Below are 19,567 nucleotides of genomic sequence, written 5' to 3' on the forward strand. Positions count from 1 at the left end.
AGTTCTACAGGGTTGTACTCATAACATTTCTTCAAGGTTGGCAGGTCTGATAAAGATATTTAAAGATTATAAAGGTATTTTTGCTGAGGTAATGTTAGTAGAAACTTACATTACTTCATTTTTGGGTTTGTGTAACGCCCTTCGGGTGTTCAAATGACTTTTGACCTGTGGATCCTCTACAGATTAAGATCCTGCAGGCCACTGGTCTTCCCCAGTACTTGTCCAACTTCGTCTTCTGTCAGTATTCATTCTGGGACCAGCCTGAGCCCGTCATTGTGGCTCCTGAAGTAGACCCATCGTCCTCGTCGCCCAGCACCAAGGACCCACACTGCATGGTGGTGTTTGACAGCTGCAAGGTGAGGCCTGGGTGGGAGAAGACGGACGACAAGTCAGATTTATTGCTTTCATGCACTCTGTTTGGGTTTAATTGTTATTGTGTTAAAGTAACACATACTGTAGGTAGTTGTAAGGACTTTTTTTTTTTTTTTTATAAAAGGTGGTGGAGGACTGGTCAGTTATAAGTTGTTGGTATAAGACTAATCTTTTTTTGGTCCTATAGGAGGTGGCTGTGTCAGTAACGGAGGATTTCATTGAATACCTGACTGAAGGGGCAGTTGTCATCGAGGTATATGGACACAGACAGGCTGATGCAGGAAGAAACCCCGCCCTCTGGGACCTCAGCATTATACAGGCCAAAACACGCACACTACGAGACAGGTAGACACACACACAGTCACCTTTTGACTCTTTGCATTTCTCTTGCTTTCCAGTCACGTTTAATAAAACCAATGCACTGGTGTTGCCCAGATGTGCTGATAATGTTCGTTTTTGTAGGTGGAGTGAGGTAACACGTCGCCTGGAGCTATGGATTCAAATCCTGGAGATAAATGAGAATGGAGACTTTGTCCCAGTGGAAGTGATTCCTGCCAAAGATGTGCGGACTGGGGGAATCTTCCAGCTTCGGCAGGTAAGGAAAAGCCCAAACACACCCACAGTCAACCTGGTCACAGCAGGTGGAACGAGCAAACTTCACCTAAAAAGCCAACTTCTAAATATTTCTCCTGTGTCCCGCTACATCTCCTCTCCCTCCTCATCTCCAGGGTCAGTCAAGGCGAATCCAGGTGGACGTGCGTTCAGTTCAGGACTCAGGCACCATGCCTCTGATAGCAGAAATACTGCTTGCAGTGTCAGTGGGTTGTGTGGAGATCAGAAACACCACAGCAAACCAGGAAGGAGATGAGATGGACAGTTATCAGGTAGATCAGTTTAATACAGCTCTGTCTACTGTCTGCTTGCCTCTTTCAATAAGTCTTAAATTGACTATGAAGTGAACTGAATCCCAAGATGATTGACTCGTTGGTTTGTTGTAAAGGAAAGAGACCTGGAGCGTTTGCGGCGGCAGTGGTTAGCTGCTCTCACCAAGAGACAGGAATACCTCGATCAGCACCTGCAGAGCCTGGTCAGCAAAGCAGGTAACCCCAAAACACACAAACGAGTACACAAACAATCATAAAAACATGCTTACACTTTCAAAAGTCTGTAACACTGCCCTCTGTTCCTGTAGCTCTCATTGTTGTAGTGGTCTACAGCCTGTTGGCATCTTCAGTATTAGGATAGTTACATTTTGGTGGTTTTTAGTGTTGGAAGTATTAAATGTTTGAGGGTTGTTGTGTGCACAGAAAAGACAGAGGATGACATGGAGAGGGAGGCCCAGCTGCTGGAGTGGCGCTTGACTCTGACAGAGGAAAGAAATGCTGTCATGGTGCCCTCTGCTGGCAGCGGCATTCCTGGAGCACCTGCTGAATGGTATGACACATGGCAGAGAGTGTGTGTGTGTGTGTGATTTATTTAATATTTCTTTGTGATAGCCTCAACTTGACTTCCGTAAGGCACAATATATATGTTGATCCCAGTGTGTGTTTCGTGTTTGTTCACAGGGTTCCTCTGCCCGGCATGGAGACTCATACTCCTGTCCTCTTCCTGAACCTCAAACGTAAGTCACTTCTTGGCTAAATAATGTATGCTTGCTCACATGTTTTTTCTACTCACAGGCCAATTTACAGTGTTTTCTTTTGGTTTTCCCAGCTGATGACCTCAGCTCTCCAGACCAGTTTGAGGTTCCTGAGGCTGGAGGTTGGGATGCCACCCTGAGTGGAGAGGATGAGGACGACTTCTTTGACCTGCAGATCGTCAAACACTACGATGGAGAGGTGAGGATGGGCCAGCATGAGGTATTTTCTGGAGGATTTACTTGACTCCGTTTGGAAAAACGTTTCATTGACCAGTTGTGTGACGATGCAGGTGAAAGCAGAGGCATCTTGGGACTCTACCGTCCATGAGTGTCTCCAGCTCAGCCGTGGGGGGGCGTGGCCGGAGCAGCGGGTATACCTGACAGTTCGAGTGGTGGTTCAGCTTAGCCACCCTGCCGACATGCAGCTGGTCCTGAGAAAGAGGATCTGCGTCAACGTTAACCAGGGCCGCCAGGGTTTTGCACACAACTTTCTTAGAAGGATGTCAACCCGCAGCACCATACCTGGCTGTGGGGTCACCTTTGAGGTGGTCTCCAACATCCCTGGGGTAAGGCCAGAGAAAATATCAGGTATTTACTGATACAATAAACTTTCAGCAGGGTTGATTATTAAACACATTTCTTTATGATGTTTTTGTCAGGACGCACCTGGTTCAGAGGACAGGGAGATGCTGGCTAACCTCGCTGCCAGCGCACACAACGGCCAGTCAGCTGATGACGAGGCTGCAATTGAGAAATACCTCCGCAGTGTCCTTAGTCTGGAGAACATCCTGACTCTGGATAGACTCAGACAGGTAGGTGGAGAAACTGGAGATATAGACAGATTGAAATTAGATACATTGATAGATAGGCAGACATTTAATCACACAGGAATATGTGAAGGTTTAACACACACAGTAGACCAGAAGATACATGGCTTGTTAAAATTAAAATCATCAAAGTTGTGATTTGTTTTTTTTTTCATTTGTTTTTTCCAAGTTCTTTCTAATATGTTGAAAATATGCTGCGTGTGTGTTTTAGGAGGTGGCAGTGAAGGAGCAACTGACGGGCAGAGGGAAGAGCAACAGACGGAGCATAAGTTCTCCTTCTGTCCACAGGGTAAAACACAAATACAATGCTGTTATACTGCACTGTAAGACAATGCAATATACTACAATATAATATAATTTGTTAATACTCTTTCTCTCTCTGCCCATTCATACTCAGCTGTCTGGAAGTAGACAAGACCTGTCTACAACCTGCCTGGACGATAAGGTAACACCTACTTTTTGCTTCTTGCCTCAACATGTTGACTGTTAATGATTTCAAATATTTTGTGATTAATTGCGCATCCAGTGGTAATTATTAGTCTGGTGAACTAAATAAACTTAGCGTTTAGTGTAGTGAATGTGAAACTTTAGCAAACCAAACATGTATCGATCTGTTCATATGAAGCATTAACATCTGGTTGTTCTGATGCCATATTCCAATGTCCTGTCATCTTTCTGTTTCTCAGGGTCGATGGGAGAGTCAGCAGGATATCTTCATGCCTTCTCAGTTTCACCGCACCCTCCCCCGGCCAGCCTCTTCCCCCTCCACCTACTCCACCTCCCCTTCTTCATCCCCTACTCCCTTCGGCATAACATCCCCACAGAACCAGGAACCAGAGCAAGGTAAACATCCTCCCTTAACCCCCTCTCCTCCTCCTTTCTTCTCTCCTCTACGATACATTTCATGCCACTTTTCCTCCACAGTCCCAACTCTTACTCTCCTACCAATTCTTTATTCTTCTTTTCAAGCGGGTTCATCCATTTCTTCTGATCTCAATCATACTTTGAGCTTAATCTTGAGACTCCACTTTTTCTGTTTGATGTTGCTAAAATACCACAGTTTACTACACAATCCCCATTGTTTACATTATCAACTGCTGTGTCTCCGCTCTGTCCTTCCCAGCAAAAGTGATGTGTGTATATCTATCGTCCTGCCTGCTCCTTTTCGGGTCGCTTCAATCCATTTCTGTACCCTTCTTTGTCTAACGCAGTGTGAACTCCTCTCCTTTCACATCATAATCATTACCAAAGCTTGTCAGTGTAATCAGTCTCCATCTCATCAATCCAAATATTTCTGTCTGATAGTGATTTCTTGTCCATGTCACAATTCATGTTAATGTGACGTGCTTTAGATTAATTCTGTTCACAAAATGAACAGAATTCTTTTTTTTCTTTTGTATTTTCTGTTTTACATTAGGATGTTTTTCAATCACATTGTAAATGGCTAAATCAACCATCTGTCAATGTCTTATGGCCGGCTGATGTCACCTTCTATCAGTCAATCACTGTGTTGGGGTTTTTGGTCTTTCCTGGACTCGCTTTCAACTTTCTGTCTTAATCTTTCACACCTCCTCTACCTCCCACACCTGCTCCTCTTCCCTTGCTTCTTTCCTCTCCTCTTCTGCCTTCTCTCTCACTCCCTTACCCCCTTCCCCAGGTCGTTCAGGACTTGCTGCCTCTTATCTTTCAGTTAAGGCCCTGGTTCCTCAGATGCCCAAACTGCTGAAGTCTCTGTTTCCAGCGCGAGACGAGAAGAAGGAGCTGAGACCTTCGCCACACAACCAGCAGGTCAGCAGACCGTGTACCACAGTGCAGCTCAGAATACTCAGGTCTTCATTTAACTGTGTGAATGGTGGAGCAGGGTGGGATTTAGTTAGCCTTGCTAAAGGAATAGAGATTACAAATGTCCAGTATATAATTAGTAGTAAATTATGCTAGACTGGTTCAACTAGTGAATCTCAAGCTCTGGCAGGCAGCAAGGCAAGAGCACAGGAATGCAAGTCTTGTCATGTCATGACCTGGTATTTTGTCACTCAGCAGCATGTCCCTCGCATCGTGACATCAGGAGGGGACGACAATCGAGTCAAGGCGGAGACGGTGAGATTCTCCACCTTCCCCTCAGAAGTGTCTGTCTGTCTGTTAGTCACTTGGTGCTACAGCTTTCAAACTTGACATGGGTTATTTGTGCTGTCAACCAGCTGCAAATGTCAATCGATTCATGCTGCACACAACCCTAGACTTTATAGCACCTGATTGGTCCTAGGGGTGACTGTAACATTTTGGGGAAGTTGATAATTATTGATGATTATTGTTTTGCCTTGCATGCTCTCGTCTGTCCCTCTGTTCCTGTGGCAACCATTGGTTTCCTGTAGACTGCTGTTCTCCGGCCCCCAACCAAAGACAGACGGGCAGAGTTCCCAGAAGTCCCTTCTCTTCCTGTGCATGACCCGCATGACATCACCCCCCTCAGCCCCCTCAGCCAATCTTCAAGCGGCTACTTCTCCAGTAGTGTTTCTACAGTTACCCTGTCTGACGTTCTCCAGCCTTCCTCCTCGTCGTCCTCCCTCCTGGCCGCTGAGACTACGTTACCTACAAACCCACAGCAGCAGGGTGCTGACAGGAACGATGTTGTAACCTCTCCTTCTCAGGGTGGCACCAAGATGGCTGTCGTCGCTCCACCCGCTTCCAATCACAACAGCTTCACTGCTGAAAACTCCTTCTCTGAACACAAGCTGGTCAACTCAGGAAGAGAAGGAGGCGATGGCTTTGAGAGGCTGGAGATCTCTGTGGACGATGAAGAGCGTAGCCATGACGATGTACTGCCTGACTGGCTGACAGAAGGGGCGTGTGTTACAGTAGGAAGCAATAAGGCTGGGGCAGTGCGTTACGTGGGAATGACGCAGTTCGCTGATGGAGTGTGGGTGGGGGTGGAGCTGGACACCCCTGTAGGTAGGTACACAATTAAAGGGTCAGTTTACCCAAGTTATGCAAATATGTGAGAAACCACTTCCTCAAGGATCAGGTTTTGGTCATTTAAAAAGATGACCTTACTAGACTATACTGCATTTTTGTGTAGTGATGAAGATGAGCTGTCATTTCAGTGTGCGATGCCTAGGAAATCATTGTTACAATTGCATTTACAATAGTCACAAATAGGGCTGTCCCAAACCATTATTTTTAATATTAGAATATAGTTCTTAACGATTAATCTAGCGATTATTTTTTTTGATTAGTCGACTAATCTAACGATTCATTTTTCGATTAATCTAACGATTAATTGTTCAATTGGCGATTATTTTCCCATTGCTCAATTTTTAACAATTTAAACAAAACATTTCAATAAGGTTCAAATCTCTATTTATTAAAATTCTCATGAAACTCTGATGATGGTAAACCAAATCATCGGACTAACGTGGCGTTGGGCTACTACTGGGAACACATTCCCTGTCACTATGTTGATAATCACACATGCTTGGGAGTAGAGCTTAGATCGGGCACAAAAAAAATCCAGCCCGATCCTGCCCGAGCCCGGCCCGGCCCGACACATTAACTGGAATTATGAACCCGAGGCCGATTTTAAACCCGACAATTTTTAATACGTGGGCCGTTATAACTGATGTTCTAAAGGACTCGTGAGATATCTGAAACAATCTGGCCTGGTTGCGCAATTATGGAAGACAGTGCTACAGATGGGGGAGACACGATGTAGCCCAGTTTACCTCCCAGTCAGGTCAGGACCTCCACCCAGAGCTACGGGAGGAGCTGGAGAGGCAACGCTTTCTCCCACCCAATTAGGCTAAAGTCAGGATTAAAAAAAACACAAATGCTTGATCAAGGGCCTGGCCCGGGGATGGTGGCAGGAAATATCGTCCCAACCCGGCCCGTGGGTCAAGCTCGGGCTTGGGCAGAGAATCTAAACTCTATTTGGGAGGGAAAAGGAGCAGAACTTAGGGTGTTCTGCTGCTGTTATCCTGACTCAGGGATCCTTTTACAAAGTCTATAGACCACCACGCTGTTGTTGGCATTAAGAGTAAAATACCCCCACACTTTAGAAGACCGTGTGCGAGCCTTTTTCTCAACGTGTTGTTGAACTCGCGAGGAATCCATACTTGCGGTGCTGCTGGAGGCAGCCATGTTTATTTTTTCTATGCGTGACGCGTCAATGCAAATTATTTGTGTCGACGCATTTACGTAATCTATTACGTCGAACTACAATGACGAATCGTCCCAGCCCTAGTCACAAATACTTTCTGAATGAGTTCAGCTGCGCCACGATTGGCTCCTCTGTTAAAATACTGCCTCTGATTGGTGGAGCTGACTACAGTATAGTGCTAAATGACTTTGTCTTGGCGGTGATGAACTTTATTTTCTCCCTACAGGCAAAAATGACGGTTCCGTTGGAGGTCATCGGTATTTCCAATGTAAACCGGGTTACGGGGTGCTGGTTCGCCCGGACCGGCTGTCCTGCCGTGATCGGACCAGCCGGCGAACGGGAGACTTCACTGCTCCTGCCCATGTCCCTGTCTTGCGAGGAGAAGCCATTGTTGCCCGCCATGGGGAGAATCGCAAGTCCTGGAGCAGTTGAGACAGGGAAAGTAGGAGCTGGATGGGAGAGATGAACTCCCTACAGCCCTCCTCCTCCTCCTCTCTTCCTCTCCTCCCAGCTATGCAACAGGCTCACACATCAAAACTGAAATACTGCCTACCCTCCCATAGTTTGAAACTACACTCACTACATCCATTTACAAGTAATGGATGGAAGTAGAATAAAGACAATGAAGACACCCTTTAGAACGAATGCAAGCAAGTTGATGAAAGACTATGCAGAGTATATAGAAGTCTGTGGAAGGACTATTTATCATGTGGGAAGATAACGCTAAATGAATGGCAGTCAATAGGGAAGACTGCTGAGAGTGAATGAAAGTCAGTGCATTTGGAGTGCTGGAGCTCTGCGGGGGTGTGGATTGGACGCTGCAGACTGGATGATTTGCTCTCTGAGCTGATATACAGGGATGCAACCAGTCACGATTTAGGCAGGAGTCACTTTTTTTGATCCCAGTTCACATCAGAGAATATATTTTAAACTTGGGAGGCATTTAGAGTGCAGAAAAAACACTTCTAGAATGAAAAGCCTTCATCTTTTTCCAGGTGGATGCTGGCTATTATTTGCAATTTTTTTTTATTTTATTCATCATTCATAATAAGTTATTAGTAGTTATAGCTATTAGAAAATATCAAAATATAAAAAAATTTCGAGCTGAAAACGTCTCACTATAGTATGTGTTCTTGGCGAATGAGGAAACAAAACGGCTCCAATTGAATTTTTAGAATGATTGAATTATTTGGGGTAAGAGGGACATAGAGCTCGACCCATGCCATACTGTGTGTTTGCATCCCTGGATATGATGTCTCGACCTGGTAGTCCTGAGACTCTGTGTCCCAGAATCCCCTGCTCCGGCTGCCACTCCCCTGAACTCTCTTGTCTACAGACACTTTGACTCCTTGTTTGAGACTCGTCTCCTCCTCCTGGACTCCTTTTCTTTTGAAAATAGATCCTCCCAGAATGTGCCTTCACCATGGCTTGGTTTGCATTTGTTTTTCTGAATATTTAATTTCTGTTCGCTGTGTTTGTGTTTTAAGAGAATGCCTTGTGCTAAGTGTGAGGTGATCTCAGGGACTGCAGAGGGGAAAGGACAAGGAGGGGCGTGTGTGTGTGTGTGTGTGTGTGTGTGTGTGTGTGTGTGTGTGTATAAATGTTGTACAGTGTTGCCCTGTGTGCACAAATAAGTTCATATTGTCGTAGCTTTGTCGATGTTGAAGACTATATGTGTTGAGCAGGAAAAGTTGTGTCCTTGTTGGACAAAGCCACTATAGGAGCAACTTGTTTGTATTGGGAGGCTTTAAAAGTCAATTTTGCACTGGAGACATTGGATAGGAAGCATCTGTATGCTAGCAGAACGTGTCTGTGGTCATGGTGCAGCGAGCGAGACAGAGAGGTAGACGAGTAAACAGTTTCATCGAACCAACTACTAATGTGAAAATGGTTGTTGATGTAGTTTATTTCCATCTGAGTGGGGCATCTGGATGCCTGTTCTTGAAGCTAATTTGCTAGTTATCCTCTGTGCCTGACATTTGGACGCTGGGGGGCGCTGTAGTACTCTGGTGTTGGTGGGAATAGGCATGTGTATGTGTTGAGGAAAAAGAAAGTGAGGAGCTCTGCTGGGTATTTCCCACCTGAGAATTGATTTGCTTCTATACATTTGATCAGTTTTTTAAATCTAGTCTTTATCTTTTTATTTCTAAATGACTGACACAAGTGGGAGAACCAGCTGTACGTTTTGGGAAAGTATTAAACAAGAGAGCAGTTGTGACTGACTGAACATTCCTGGCATGTCTGCTGAAGAAAAATGCAGGATGATGTGCCAGACCTTGGGATTTTTAAAATGAGTTTTTTTTTATTGCACATCACATTCCAGAGGGACTTTAACATTTTACAGTGACCTTATTCTTTGTGTATTCATTTATGGAAAAGCATTAGTAATACATCACAGCACTGTTTCATACTTGATATACTTTAATATGCTTTGTGTATAGCATCAATTCATGAAGAGTGTAAACAAAGTGCTCCCAATACTTTTCCATACTAATTTTTACACAACATTTAGTTTACTCTTCATAAGGAGTACTACTCAGCCTGTGAAACCACTTGTATAATGTCTTCTGTAGCTTTGGGGGAGCTTCATAAATTCTGAGAAAATAACCCGGATGATATCATCAGGGTTACCCCTTTAATAAACTGGGTTAAGGTCAGTGTAAAGTGTTTGGGTTGAAGTCCCGACTTTAAGCGATGCTGTCTCACCAAGTGAGCAGCGGGCATGTGCTGATTGTACAGGTTGGATTGATGAAGAAAAAGTACCATAATATTTCATCATCATCAACACTCGGTATACTTTAGTACCTTTATGTCATTTACAATGGCTATAAGTTCTTGTACTGGTGATGGCAAACCTGAATATGCTATTATATGCTGTTTCTATGGTGACATTCATTTTATCCATGTATAGGAGTCTACACAGATTTCTGATGTGACGATGCATACATATGATTATGAAGACATTATCCGGAATACCACGTGCATGTAAACGCACTCGGTATGTCCAAACTCTATCATCTTTATGGATACTATTTTTTTCCATTCCTTTTTTTATCATGCGTCTTCTTAATTCGAGAGGCCTGAATTTACTATTTATATTTAAATGCTTGTACACATGCATTTATCGCATGGAAATCGATAAAAAGCCTTTTTATTTTAATAAATATTGCACAAATGATTCCATGAAAATTGCTGCTATTAGCATTGTAAATCTATCTGTAAATGGATCAATTGATTAATCTAACACTCTGTATCTCTTACTGTATACTCAATTGGAAGTGTTTTTTTAATATGAGGAACTATAGTCCGCGCTTTGGTTTAGTGGCCAATATATTTTTAATATGAAGCAGTAAAATTCCTAAAAATGAGGCACTTTGTCATGTGAGCCTTGAAGATGATGTGGGAGTATAGGTTGGAATATTTTCTTGTTGGAAGTTGACTCCTGCATGGAGTTTTAAAGAGGAAATCTAATGTCTAATGTCGAGGAAAAGTATGAGAAGAGGAGACGATATATCACCATAGTCTAGTTATTACCTATGTATTTATTATCTGGACCCTGGAGTCCTCTGATTGGTTGGTTACTATAGTTGGCTGTCTGGTATGTTATAAGTTGTGAAGTGGTTTGTAGGTACTCCTGTTTGGTTGTTTTATGTAATATTGTGGTTCATAAGAGTTATGTGGTAATGAAGGAAGGGGGCTGTGTGTGTGTGGGGGAGAGAGACCTGGCTTTGATTCAGTTGTGTCTGCGAGTTCTTGCCAAGATGGGAAATGACCACCAGCTGCCACTTGACTTATTATACAGACTTCAGCTGAGAGCAGCAAACCTTCACCTCCCCTGCTCTCGTGATACATTTAGAATCCCAGTCTCTGACTGGTGTACTTTCCCATCCTGGTCTTAGCTCGGGGCACTGTCATAGGGATTTGAGATCACTTCAGGCTTCTGGATGTCCCTTTTTTTGTTATTGTGCCTCAGAAACCATATGATCATGTGTCTTCCACATACTGTTTTCATATCGACGCTTCAATTCATTTGCACAAAAGTCTCCAGATGGGAATCGGAAGAGTTCATTTCTGGAACGCTTGTATATGTAGGAAGAAAATACAACCTGATCTTAATTTATGATTCAGTGTTCTCAAGTTAGCTGTTGTACTGAAATAGTTGTAATTATCTGCCTTCAATGTTCTTCAGCCATATTCATCACCTTTCAAGTACAAAATACGACCACTGGTTAAATTGGGAGCTATTATTTGATTTGACAGCAGAGCTAAGCTCAAACATGGTGCTAATAAGCGACTTGGTTCCAACAGATACATGTCTTCTTTTTCCCAGCACACATCTTCCTCTATAACGCTTCACTCAGTTTGCAGCATCATACATGCATTACAGATGAAGTGTGACACTGACATTAGACAGGAAAGGGCAGCTCGTGGGCTGCCTAATGCACCATAGCCATTTCAATAAGGAACTGTAAAAATGGAAAACTAGCATTAGTAATATTGTTTTGCTCCGAATGGATTTAATGTGGTGTACATCTCTGCCACTGTAGAGATTAGAGCACAGCCAGCAGTGTTATTTCTGGGTCTGTATCAACCATAAGAACCACATTCAGTTCTATTTTTATTGATGTGATTTGTGTCCGAGCATATTCATATTGATGTGTATGAATCTTCAGCCCCTCAGAATGTTTCATTTTTGTTGGTTTCTTTTCTTGTCTCAAGTGCTTCTGTTTTGCTCAGATTTTGGTTATATATATCTTTTTCTGATTCCCTGTAGCTGTGTGGGCTAACCGGTCTGAAGCGACAAGTCCCCTGCCTTAACGTGGCCTTCACTCTGGAGCCAGACTGGTTTTTAGCAGAACCAATCCCAGCTCTCTAACTAAACACATCACTGTTGTACTATAAAATGTAAGTGTACTCTGCTATTATTTAACAGGACCATTCCAAACCCATTTGAAACCTTTCTAGTTTACTATTTAAAATATCCCCCTTTTTTACTGGAGTAACTTTATCTTCCGAGGTAGGTCATTTGGTCACAGCTGCTGTCAGGTTTTTAAAGACATCAGAGGGGTTTTGGAATAAGATTTTCACAGATTGAACCTCCTGTATTACTGCCTCACTGGAGGGAAAGCCATTGCGTTACCCCCCTGGTGGCTGCTGTCACACCTCAGTCAAAAAAGGCCTGACTTCCACACAGGGAATTTTATATACCACTATTAAATCATCCGTGAATTTACAACCCAGCAGTGCCCCACCTGGGATCATTACAGCACCACATCTGATCTGATCCACTTCTCTTCAAAGAAAAAAGAAATGAACCTGCAGAAAAGTAGTTTGCTTGATTTTTTTTGTATTTGCTAGGTACTACAACATATTTTCCTGCCTTGGTAGTGAGTCTTCACCTTTTTTACTACCTCTTTCTCGCCTGTCCACACTGTTCTGCCAACTTATTCCCTGAGGCCTTTTTTCGCTGCCAAAGGCCCTGTTTTCACCTGGTATTAAAACCCGATCTGAGTGGACTGCTCTATGTACAGGTAAAACCACTCTCGGGGCGAATTGAGATCCAATAACTCAGACCACAATCGGAGGTGGCTTAGCCCACTTTTGACCACATTCTTATAGCAGTGTGTACGTTTCTGTGTCCTGGTCCACATTAAGGAATGCCTACTTAACTGTGAGTGGACATATATACTCAATCAAAGTATTTCTTGTGTCACAGAAAGCACTGAGACTGAGTTTTGAGTTTTGGATGTTATCATACATGCTGTCGGTGATGTGTCGCTGTTTTTGTTCCTGTGCTGCTTGCTCTTCTATCCCCAGCTGTCTGGAGATCTGTGGCAGCAGGGTTAGGGTTAGCTACTGCTAACCCTATATAGAGCGGGGAAGTGAGATCCGATCACAGGTGCTCACTCGGGACACATTTGAAGACCCATTCTGTTGCCAGGTGGGAACACATACTCAGAGCAGTCCACCTGCGATCGGGTCTCTCAGATTGGATTTTAATTAATACCAGGTGAAAACGGGGCTAAAGAGTTGTAACCTGTCTCACTGCTGAACTGGCTGCAACCAGTTCACTTTCTGTGTGTTCTGAAATATTAGAATAAGCCTCGCAAACAAGCAATACCTGGCTGTCAGCTGATGCAGTACAGCCTTGTTGCAGTTTGTTTTGTTGTAGTTTTTTGGCAATGACAGATGATGTCAACAGCGGGGTTCCAGGAAAACTTCCAAACACAACTTCTCCTCTTGGTGCATTTCAGAGGCAGTTGGTATCAACGCAATGTTGCATTAAAATTTCTTAGGTACCAGCAGCCATATTGACTGAGCTGTGTAATAATGGAAGGCTAATAGGAGCTTAAGGAGAGGGCTTGGTGCTTGCTAAGTCGGGGAGTTTTAGTAGAACCATGTTACTCCTGCAGAAAAGCCCCTCCAGTCCCTTTAAGCATTGACACATTCAGCTGAAGAAAAGTTGGAACAATAGGACATGAGTTTACTGTGGCCTCGGCCCGGTCAACATTAGAACTAGTTCACCCTAACTAATCATTATCAGTTGTTTATTGCTACTGTTGATTCTGTGGAACGGGTTTGCCTTGATGTGTCATGTGTACGTGTGAGTGCACCGTTGGAGTGGTTGTTCTATGTATGTATGTATGTGTATATATGCGCGTATTAAGACTTATAAAAAGACAAATCTGAGCACAAGTTTGGGTTTTGATTAATTTAATTGTTTTATGCAATTCTATGCTGCAATCCAAAGAATAAACATGTATTATAATACATTTATAATTTTCATTTTTATTATCATTTGAACAGTAATCTGGTAAGAAAAAATAAAAGGAAGATTTAAAGAGTATTTGTTCTTTATTTGTACCAGACTGATTTAATGTAGTGTTAGAAGTGTTTCTTTCCCAAAGACTTGGCAGCTCCATAGGTAAGTAGTTATGATTGTTTGAAAGATGCTTTTTGATGAGGTGAGGTAACTGCATTTCTTAAAACAAACCTGGCTCTATTGACTTAAAAATAGGGCCGGGTTTTAAACCATGTAAATCTATCTGATCAATCTGATTCGATTCATAAAACCCAGAATCAATCTTTTTCTGGTATCATATAAAACTAGAAGACCCATCGGGTTCAATAACGCTCCAAAGTTAGGCTTTATTTTGGTGAGGGAAAAGGCCTTTTTTTTTAAAGGGTTCCCTTGACTTCACCTCAAGAAATCTCAATACTGACTAGATATATAGTAATAGATTCTGTACTGCGATAGTGTGTTTGTGTTAAATAACGGGCTAATTCTTCATGTAAACATTATTTTTAACAATGCACCAGGTTAGAGAGTACCTTGTACAATGTACAGCATTAGTTTGGAGAATCTTTTTCATATCCAAGCAAAATTGGTTTTGTAACTGAAATATCCCTGATCAAATTCATATTAAATCGAGTCAGAAATCAAATCGGGAAATCAGTAGCTGGACCCTTCTAAATAATCACCTATATTGTATCAAAACAATCCTAACTCATTGTCCTCTTACTAACTTTTTCCGGAGCTTTCAACGTCACACGTGGAATCAACCGATGCCGTTTGCTCAGTTGTCAAGGAGATGGATGTTTAGAAGCTCAGTACAGTACCTCGTCGTTATCTCAGACTCCATCTGATTTGGGATCGGTTTGGCATTATTTCCAAACTGAAGAGTGAACTTTGGTTTAACAGTTTTGGTTATTTAATGTAAAATTTGTGTTTTTGTGTCTGCGGTTTGAAGTGAGCAGGGCTTAGTGGAAGAAAGGGATCGCGGATTTGGATGCACCAATTAGTTTAGCAATATTGGTATCAAAATCTGACGACGATTGATGCGTTTGTGGATCAAAATCTGATCAAACCACAATCATATGGTCCTGATGAAGCAGGTTAGCAGAGTTTTTGATTCTAATAAGGGCCTTTTCATTTTCTGTGATTGTTAGTTCTTTAGCTGTGAGTATTTCTAATGTTTGAGGAAAAAAAGTTTTCAAGGACAGTTTACAGTACTTTGACTTCATCTACATAAACCATCTACTTCATCTACATGTACAGTACGTGCCCCCCCACCCCCAACCCTGTCTGTGTTAACTGCACACACTGTCGCAAGTACAAACACAACAAACCAACACACTGCATAGACTCGGATCACTTTATTCCCTTGTAAATAGAATATCAATAAAAACACATAACAAATAAGGTTTATCCAACAGATGAAAAAGTAACAAAAGGCATATGTAGATTTTCTACATAGCGATTACAGAACAGTCTACCGTCCAAAAAAGGCACTAAATCTTGAAATAGAAAAGAACGAGGGGATAAAAATCAATTCAAAGTGATACAACAAACATCCTGCTGAGGTTTGATATTTTTCATTCTATAGAGAATTATTGAATAATTTATTGCCAAAATGAAATGGAAGCCACTCAGAAGTAGTGCCTACTTTTTTTAAGTAGTATTTACAGTCATGGGCTGATTAAAGGACATTAACACTGGAACATCTACATTTTATGTTGAATGCATGAATGATACATTTTTTTTAACCTAAATTAAAAACAGCATTTTGGAATACAACTGTTCAAATGTCCTACAGCCTCTCGTGTGTTCACAACATTGACGAAGGTTAAGCAACAGACAGCGGCAACGTTCAGTCCTGAGGCGTCACTGTGCTTCTCTTTGTTCACACAGCACACATCACATTCTCTCCAACCCCATTACCACCCTGATAGTGTCACCCTAACAGCCCAAACAGAAGGGTTAAGAGCATTTTTACTGTACTGTCTGTATAAAAGGGTCAGCAAGTTAGATTTGGCAAAACAAAGACAAATGTGATCAAGATGTAATCACCGCCAGGGATCGGATGTGAAACATCAGCCGCTTTCGTCGTGTGAAGAACCAGCGGAAGGAAGCTCGTCTTTTTTTAAGATTCTTTTTTTAGGCCTTTATTTGATAGGATAGCTGAATTATTGAAAGGGGGGAATGATATGCAGCAAAGGGCTGCAGGTCAGAATGGAACCTGTGGCCGCTGCATCAAGGACTGAGCCTCTGTACATGGGGCGCACGCTCAACCAGGTGAGCGTCCCAGGCGCCCCCGGAAGCTCAGCCTTCAAACAAACCGAGCGAGGCAACCGAGGGCTGAGGGCGGATGCTAAAACTGTGAAAACCAATGAAAACGGTCAGGATGACACGGTGCTGATCTCACTGGAAGAGGAAGGCTTTCTCTGTCATTTATGGGAAAACTGGTTCTCCATTTCATGACAACTTTGACTTATTATGCATTCCAAGTTAATGATAATAAGAATAAACACTTTGTAAAGACAAAGTACGGAGCCAATTTAGGGTAAAAAAACTGAAAGCAAAATGAAATGTCAAGAACCAAAGACCAATCAATAGGAATGACATCTGAGATAAGAGCTTTCTGATTACGTGTGTTTGTTGTTTATGGTCTCATGTAATTCTCTTATCGTTTTCATTTCTTTTTACTTTCAGATTATTTGGCTCTAAAATGACTACACCTGACACTAATAAACTACTTTTTCATTTTACATCAATTTGCTACTTCACAACTCCAAAGTACAACTTTATGAGAAAACCATGAAGGCAGCAACTGCAAGGATTCAAAATCCTGAAATAATCTCAAACAGCACGTTGTCTTAAATGAACCCACGGGTTCTCTTCAAAGGCTTCTGCTTGGCAGATTTATAAAAATAATAATTCTAACCCCTAGTGAGATAGTATTTTTCAATATTTTGGTGTAAATAATTCAAACAGAAAAGCTACGTCACTTGCTAATGATGCCTCAGAGTATTACAAACGCTTAAAGCAAAAGACACCTGGGACAGCTGTGCTGCCGTACAACGGAGGAGACATTCCACCACAAAACTTCAGTTCTCTCAGACGTTCAATCTGAAACCAACACTGCGTTAGTGTTCCACCAGGAAGAAGGGAAAACATATTTTATAAGTATTTCTTGGACTTGGTGGAAGCAGGAGCTTATGAATGATAAATTGTTTTTTGGAGTGGAATTTCCCTTTATTTTCAAACTTAATATTGGCTCGAGTTCGAGAAGGAATTTTCCCTTTTAGAGGACGCTGTCATTTCTGGTGTTCCAGATCAGCCAGTGAAGCGTCTTCATGGCCGTTAATCTCGGAATAAATCAGCTCTGCAGATACTTGTTACCCTCGACCGTCTAAACTTTGATTCACATTGAAGCAGCTGTGGAGGAACCTGCGGGCTGTAGCTTATAGCTGAGGGGGGTAAAGTGAGGTATTTGTGTTGAGTTTCTAACTCTGAACTAGTAGCTTAGTCTGTAAAGCACCTGGTGATGAACAATAATAAACCGGTTTGAATGAAGCCACTTTAGTGTTGGCCCTTTCTTGCATTGGTTCTGATAGAGTGATATATGTACAGCCATCGTAGAAGTCCCTCTGCATGCACTAATCCTGTGTTAATGCACTGAAATAAATAAGGCACTTCAACTAAAAACCATACAGTACAAGGCATGTGTTGATGTAACATTACCAAAATGATTGTGGATTGCTGGATCACCTAATAACTGACACACCAAACTCTTTAACTAGTGGGAAAGGGTTTAGTGTCAGTTGTTAATGTGTCTCACTGCTGAGTGAAATATAAGCTAACAAGTATGCAAACAAAAGAGGTGGATACCACTTTCACTGTCTGATAGAATGTCTACAGTGTTTAAGAGTAACACTAACTTTCAGTATCATTAAAATGTAGTTTTTATTTAGAACCTGATCAATTAAAGCTGCACTTAGCTTTTTTAATATTAAAAGTGGATCAAACGACTGCGTGTGAAGTGAAAAGGTCCCTCGTAGTGGTGAACCAGACAATTATCACCCAACTCTGTAGCTCCTTCATTTTTCCTCTTTTGGCTCATTGTTTTAGTTTTCTAGCCCCCAAACTCTCATTAAAAGGTGTTTCCAGCCGTGGCCGCCCTGTGTCTTATAGTGCTGTACACTCCCTACCCAGCACCAAACAGCAGACACAAAGTTAGCAACTAGCTATTGAACATAATGGAGCATTAAGCAGCTAAAGAGCCAGATCTCGTCCTTAGGGGCTGGTGGAAGCCAAAACAGAGCTTGGTCAATCTTGTCTGCTGGATGTCTAACACGTTATATAAGGAATATGTCAGGGCTGTGTTTGCTGCTAAAAATGTAATGAATGCTGCTTTAAGACACACACATCCCCACCTTTAGGCAACAAAGTGTTTTGAAAGGCTAAATATAGTGGCATGCTATGGGATGTTTAACAATACGCTAAGAATGTTTGCTGATAAACACATGGTAAGATGTTTGTGGACTTTTTAAATTTAAAGGGGAAATATGTCCGTTTTCAAAAATGATGTTCATGTACATACATGCTGTTCCTATCATATAAAACAGTCCAACAATATTAGTAAACATTATCAACTCTCTCCCGAAATCCCAAAACTAGTGTTGAGACTCAAAATTGTGACATCATCAAGTACAAAAAGTCTGGAAGTGTTTCATCGACAACAACGATGTTCTAGAGGACGCTGAGAGCTGCAGGGGGACATTTCCTGTTTCAAATCTCACAACGCTACCATACAATGAAAACTCCAGACTTTATACTTAATGTCATCAAAGGTTTGAGACTTACTTCTCTGGTCTCTGGCTTTGAGAGAGAGTAGCTCATGTTCACAAATATTGATTGAACTTTCCTAGGCCATGGAAATAACATATTGGAATTCATAATTTAGGTGGTGTTCCCCTTTAAAGAAAATGTGTGTATTTAAGACAAAACCCAAGCAGTTATCAGACCATGGTTAAGTATCCCCTCACTTCAATAGCTAAAAAAAGGGAAACCCTGACTTTTAATAATTCCTTGTGGGGATGTAGATAGACCTCTACGATGGCTGTACTGGGATAACTATTTCTTGATTTTACTAGTTTATTCATTTTTCTAAAGAACAATTCTTGCTGTGGTTGTTTCGAGAGAATCCAACTCGCTCACTAAATGGGAACTATTCACTTTCTGAGGAAATCCTGTTCTCTGCCTCTCTGGTCTATCAGTCATTCAGACTGATCAATCGAATGTTTAAACAGCAGGGACTCTAAGCACCATCACATGGATCCAATAAAGTGTCATTTAAAATGAAAATACAATTTCAACTTGACAGTATGTGTTTAGAACACATGGCATATCAAGCACAAACACAGATATACCTAAAACAGGAAATGCATTTTCCTTTGCAATAATTTGACACATCTGATGCATCTTTGATTAGCATATCTCTAATACATAGTTCAACCCATGACTATCACACACTCAGAAAATACACACAATTCAAACTTAATACTTTGGCTAATGCTTCACTCACCTTTCACCAACAAGAAAGACTCATGCTGATAGTTTCTCTCATTTGAAGCCAATACGTCTATATACTGTAACTAGAAATGGATCAGGGTGCATATACAGTATATACCCCACAGTTTATATAACATACTGTATATACGTGTGTTTGCATACATCCATGTGTAGTATATGTATGTATTCATGTTATTACACTGTTGAATACCTCCCAACTG

At 41.9% G+C, this 19,567-nt stretch overlaps 1 protein-coding gene across 4 annotated transcripts in view; it reads left to right on the forward strand.

The window, feature by feature from the left end:
- The window catches only part of kif13ba (kinesin family member 13Ba), a 43,385-nt gene extending 34,830 nt beyond the window's left edge, over positions 1 to 8,555 (forward strand). For 2 of the 4 annotated variants that reach the window (XM_078268427.1, XM_078267657.1), the window contains exons 23-39: positions 183 to 356; positions 560 to 717; positions 835 to 967; positions 1,101 to 1,256; positions 1,373 to 1,472; positions 1,680 to 1,806; positions 1,938 to 1,993; positions 2,086 to 2,210; positions 2,302 to 2,577; positions 2,671 to 2,823; positions 3,050 to 3,127; positions 3,236 to 3,283; positions 3,525 to 3,681; positions 4,496 to 4,626; positions 4,876 to 4,935; positions 5,211 to 5,787; positions 7,218 to 8,555. In XM_078268427.1, coding sequence (XP_078124553.1) covers positions 183 to 356; positions 560 to 717; positions 835 to 967; positions 1,101 to 1,256; positions 1,373 to 1,472; positions 1,680 to 1,806; positions 1,938 to 1,993; positions 2,086 to 2,210; positions 2,302 to 2,577; positions 2,671 to 2,823; positions 3,050 to 3,127; positions 3,236 to 3,283; positions 3,525 to 3,681; positions 4,496 to 4,626; positions 4,876 to 4,935; positions 5,211 to 5,787; positions 7,218 to 7,423 — 2,715 coding nt within the window. In that variant the 3' untranslated portion in view covers positions 7,424 to 8,555. The remainder of the gene's footprint in view (positions 1 to 182; positions 357 to 559; positions 718 to 834; positions 968 to 1,100; positions 1,257 to 1,372; positions 1,473 to 1,679; positions 1,807 to 1,937; positions 1,994 to 2,085; positions 2,211 to 2,301; positions 2,578 to 2,670; positions 2,824 to 3,049; positions 3,128 to 3,235; positions 3,284 to 3,524; positions 3,682 to 4,495; positions 4,627 to 4,875; positions 4,936 to 5,210; positions 5,788 to 7,217) is intronic. The other 2 variants (XM_078269227.1, XM_078270007.1) reach the window with 2 other exon arrangements.
- The last annotated feature ends 11,012 nt before the right edge of the window (positions 8,556 to 19,567 follow it).

The sequence above is a fragment of the Sander vitreus genome, chromosome 1, assembly GCF_031162955.1.
Source record: "Sander vitreus isolate 19-12246 chromosome 1, sanVit1, whole genome shotgun sequence".
Lineage (NCBI taxonomy): Eukaryota > Metazoa > Chordata > Actinopteri > Perciformes > Percidae > Sander > Sander vitreus.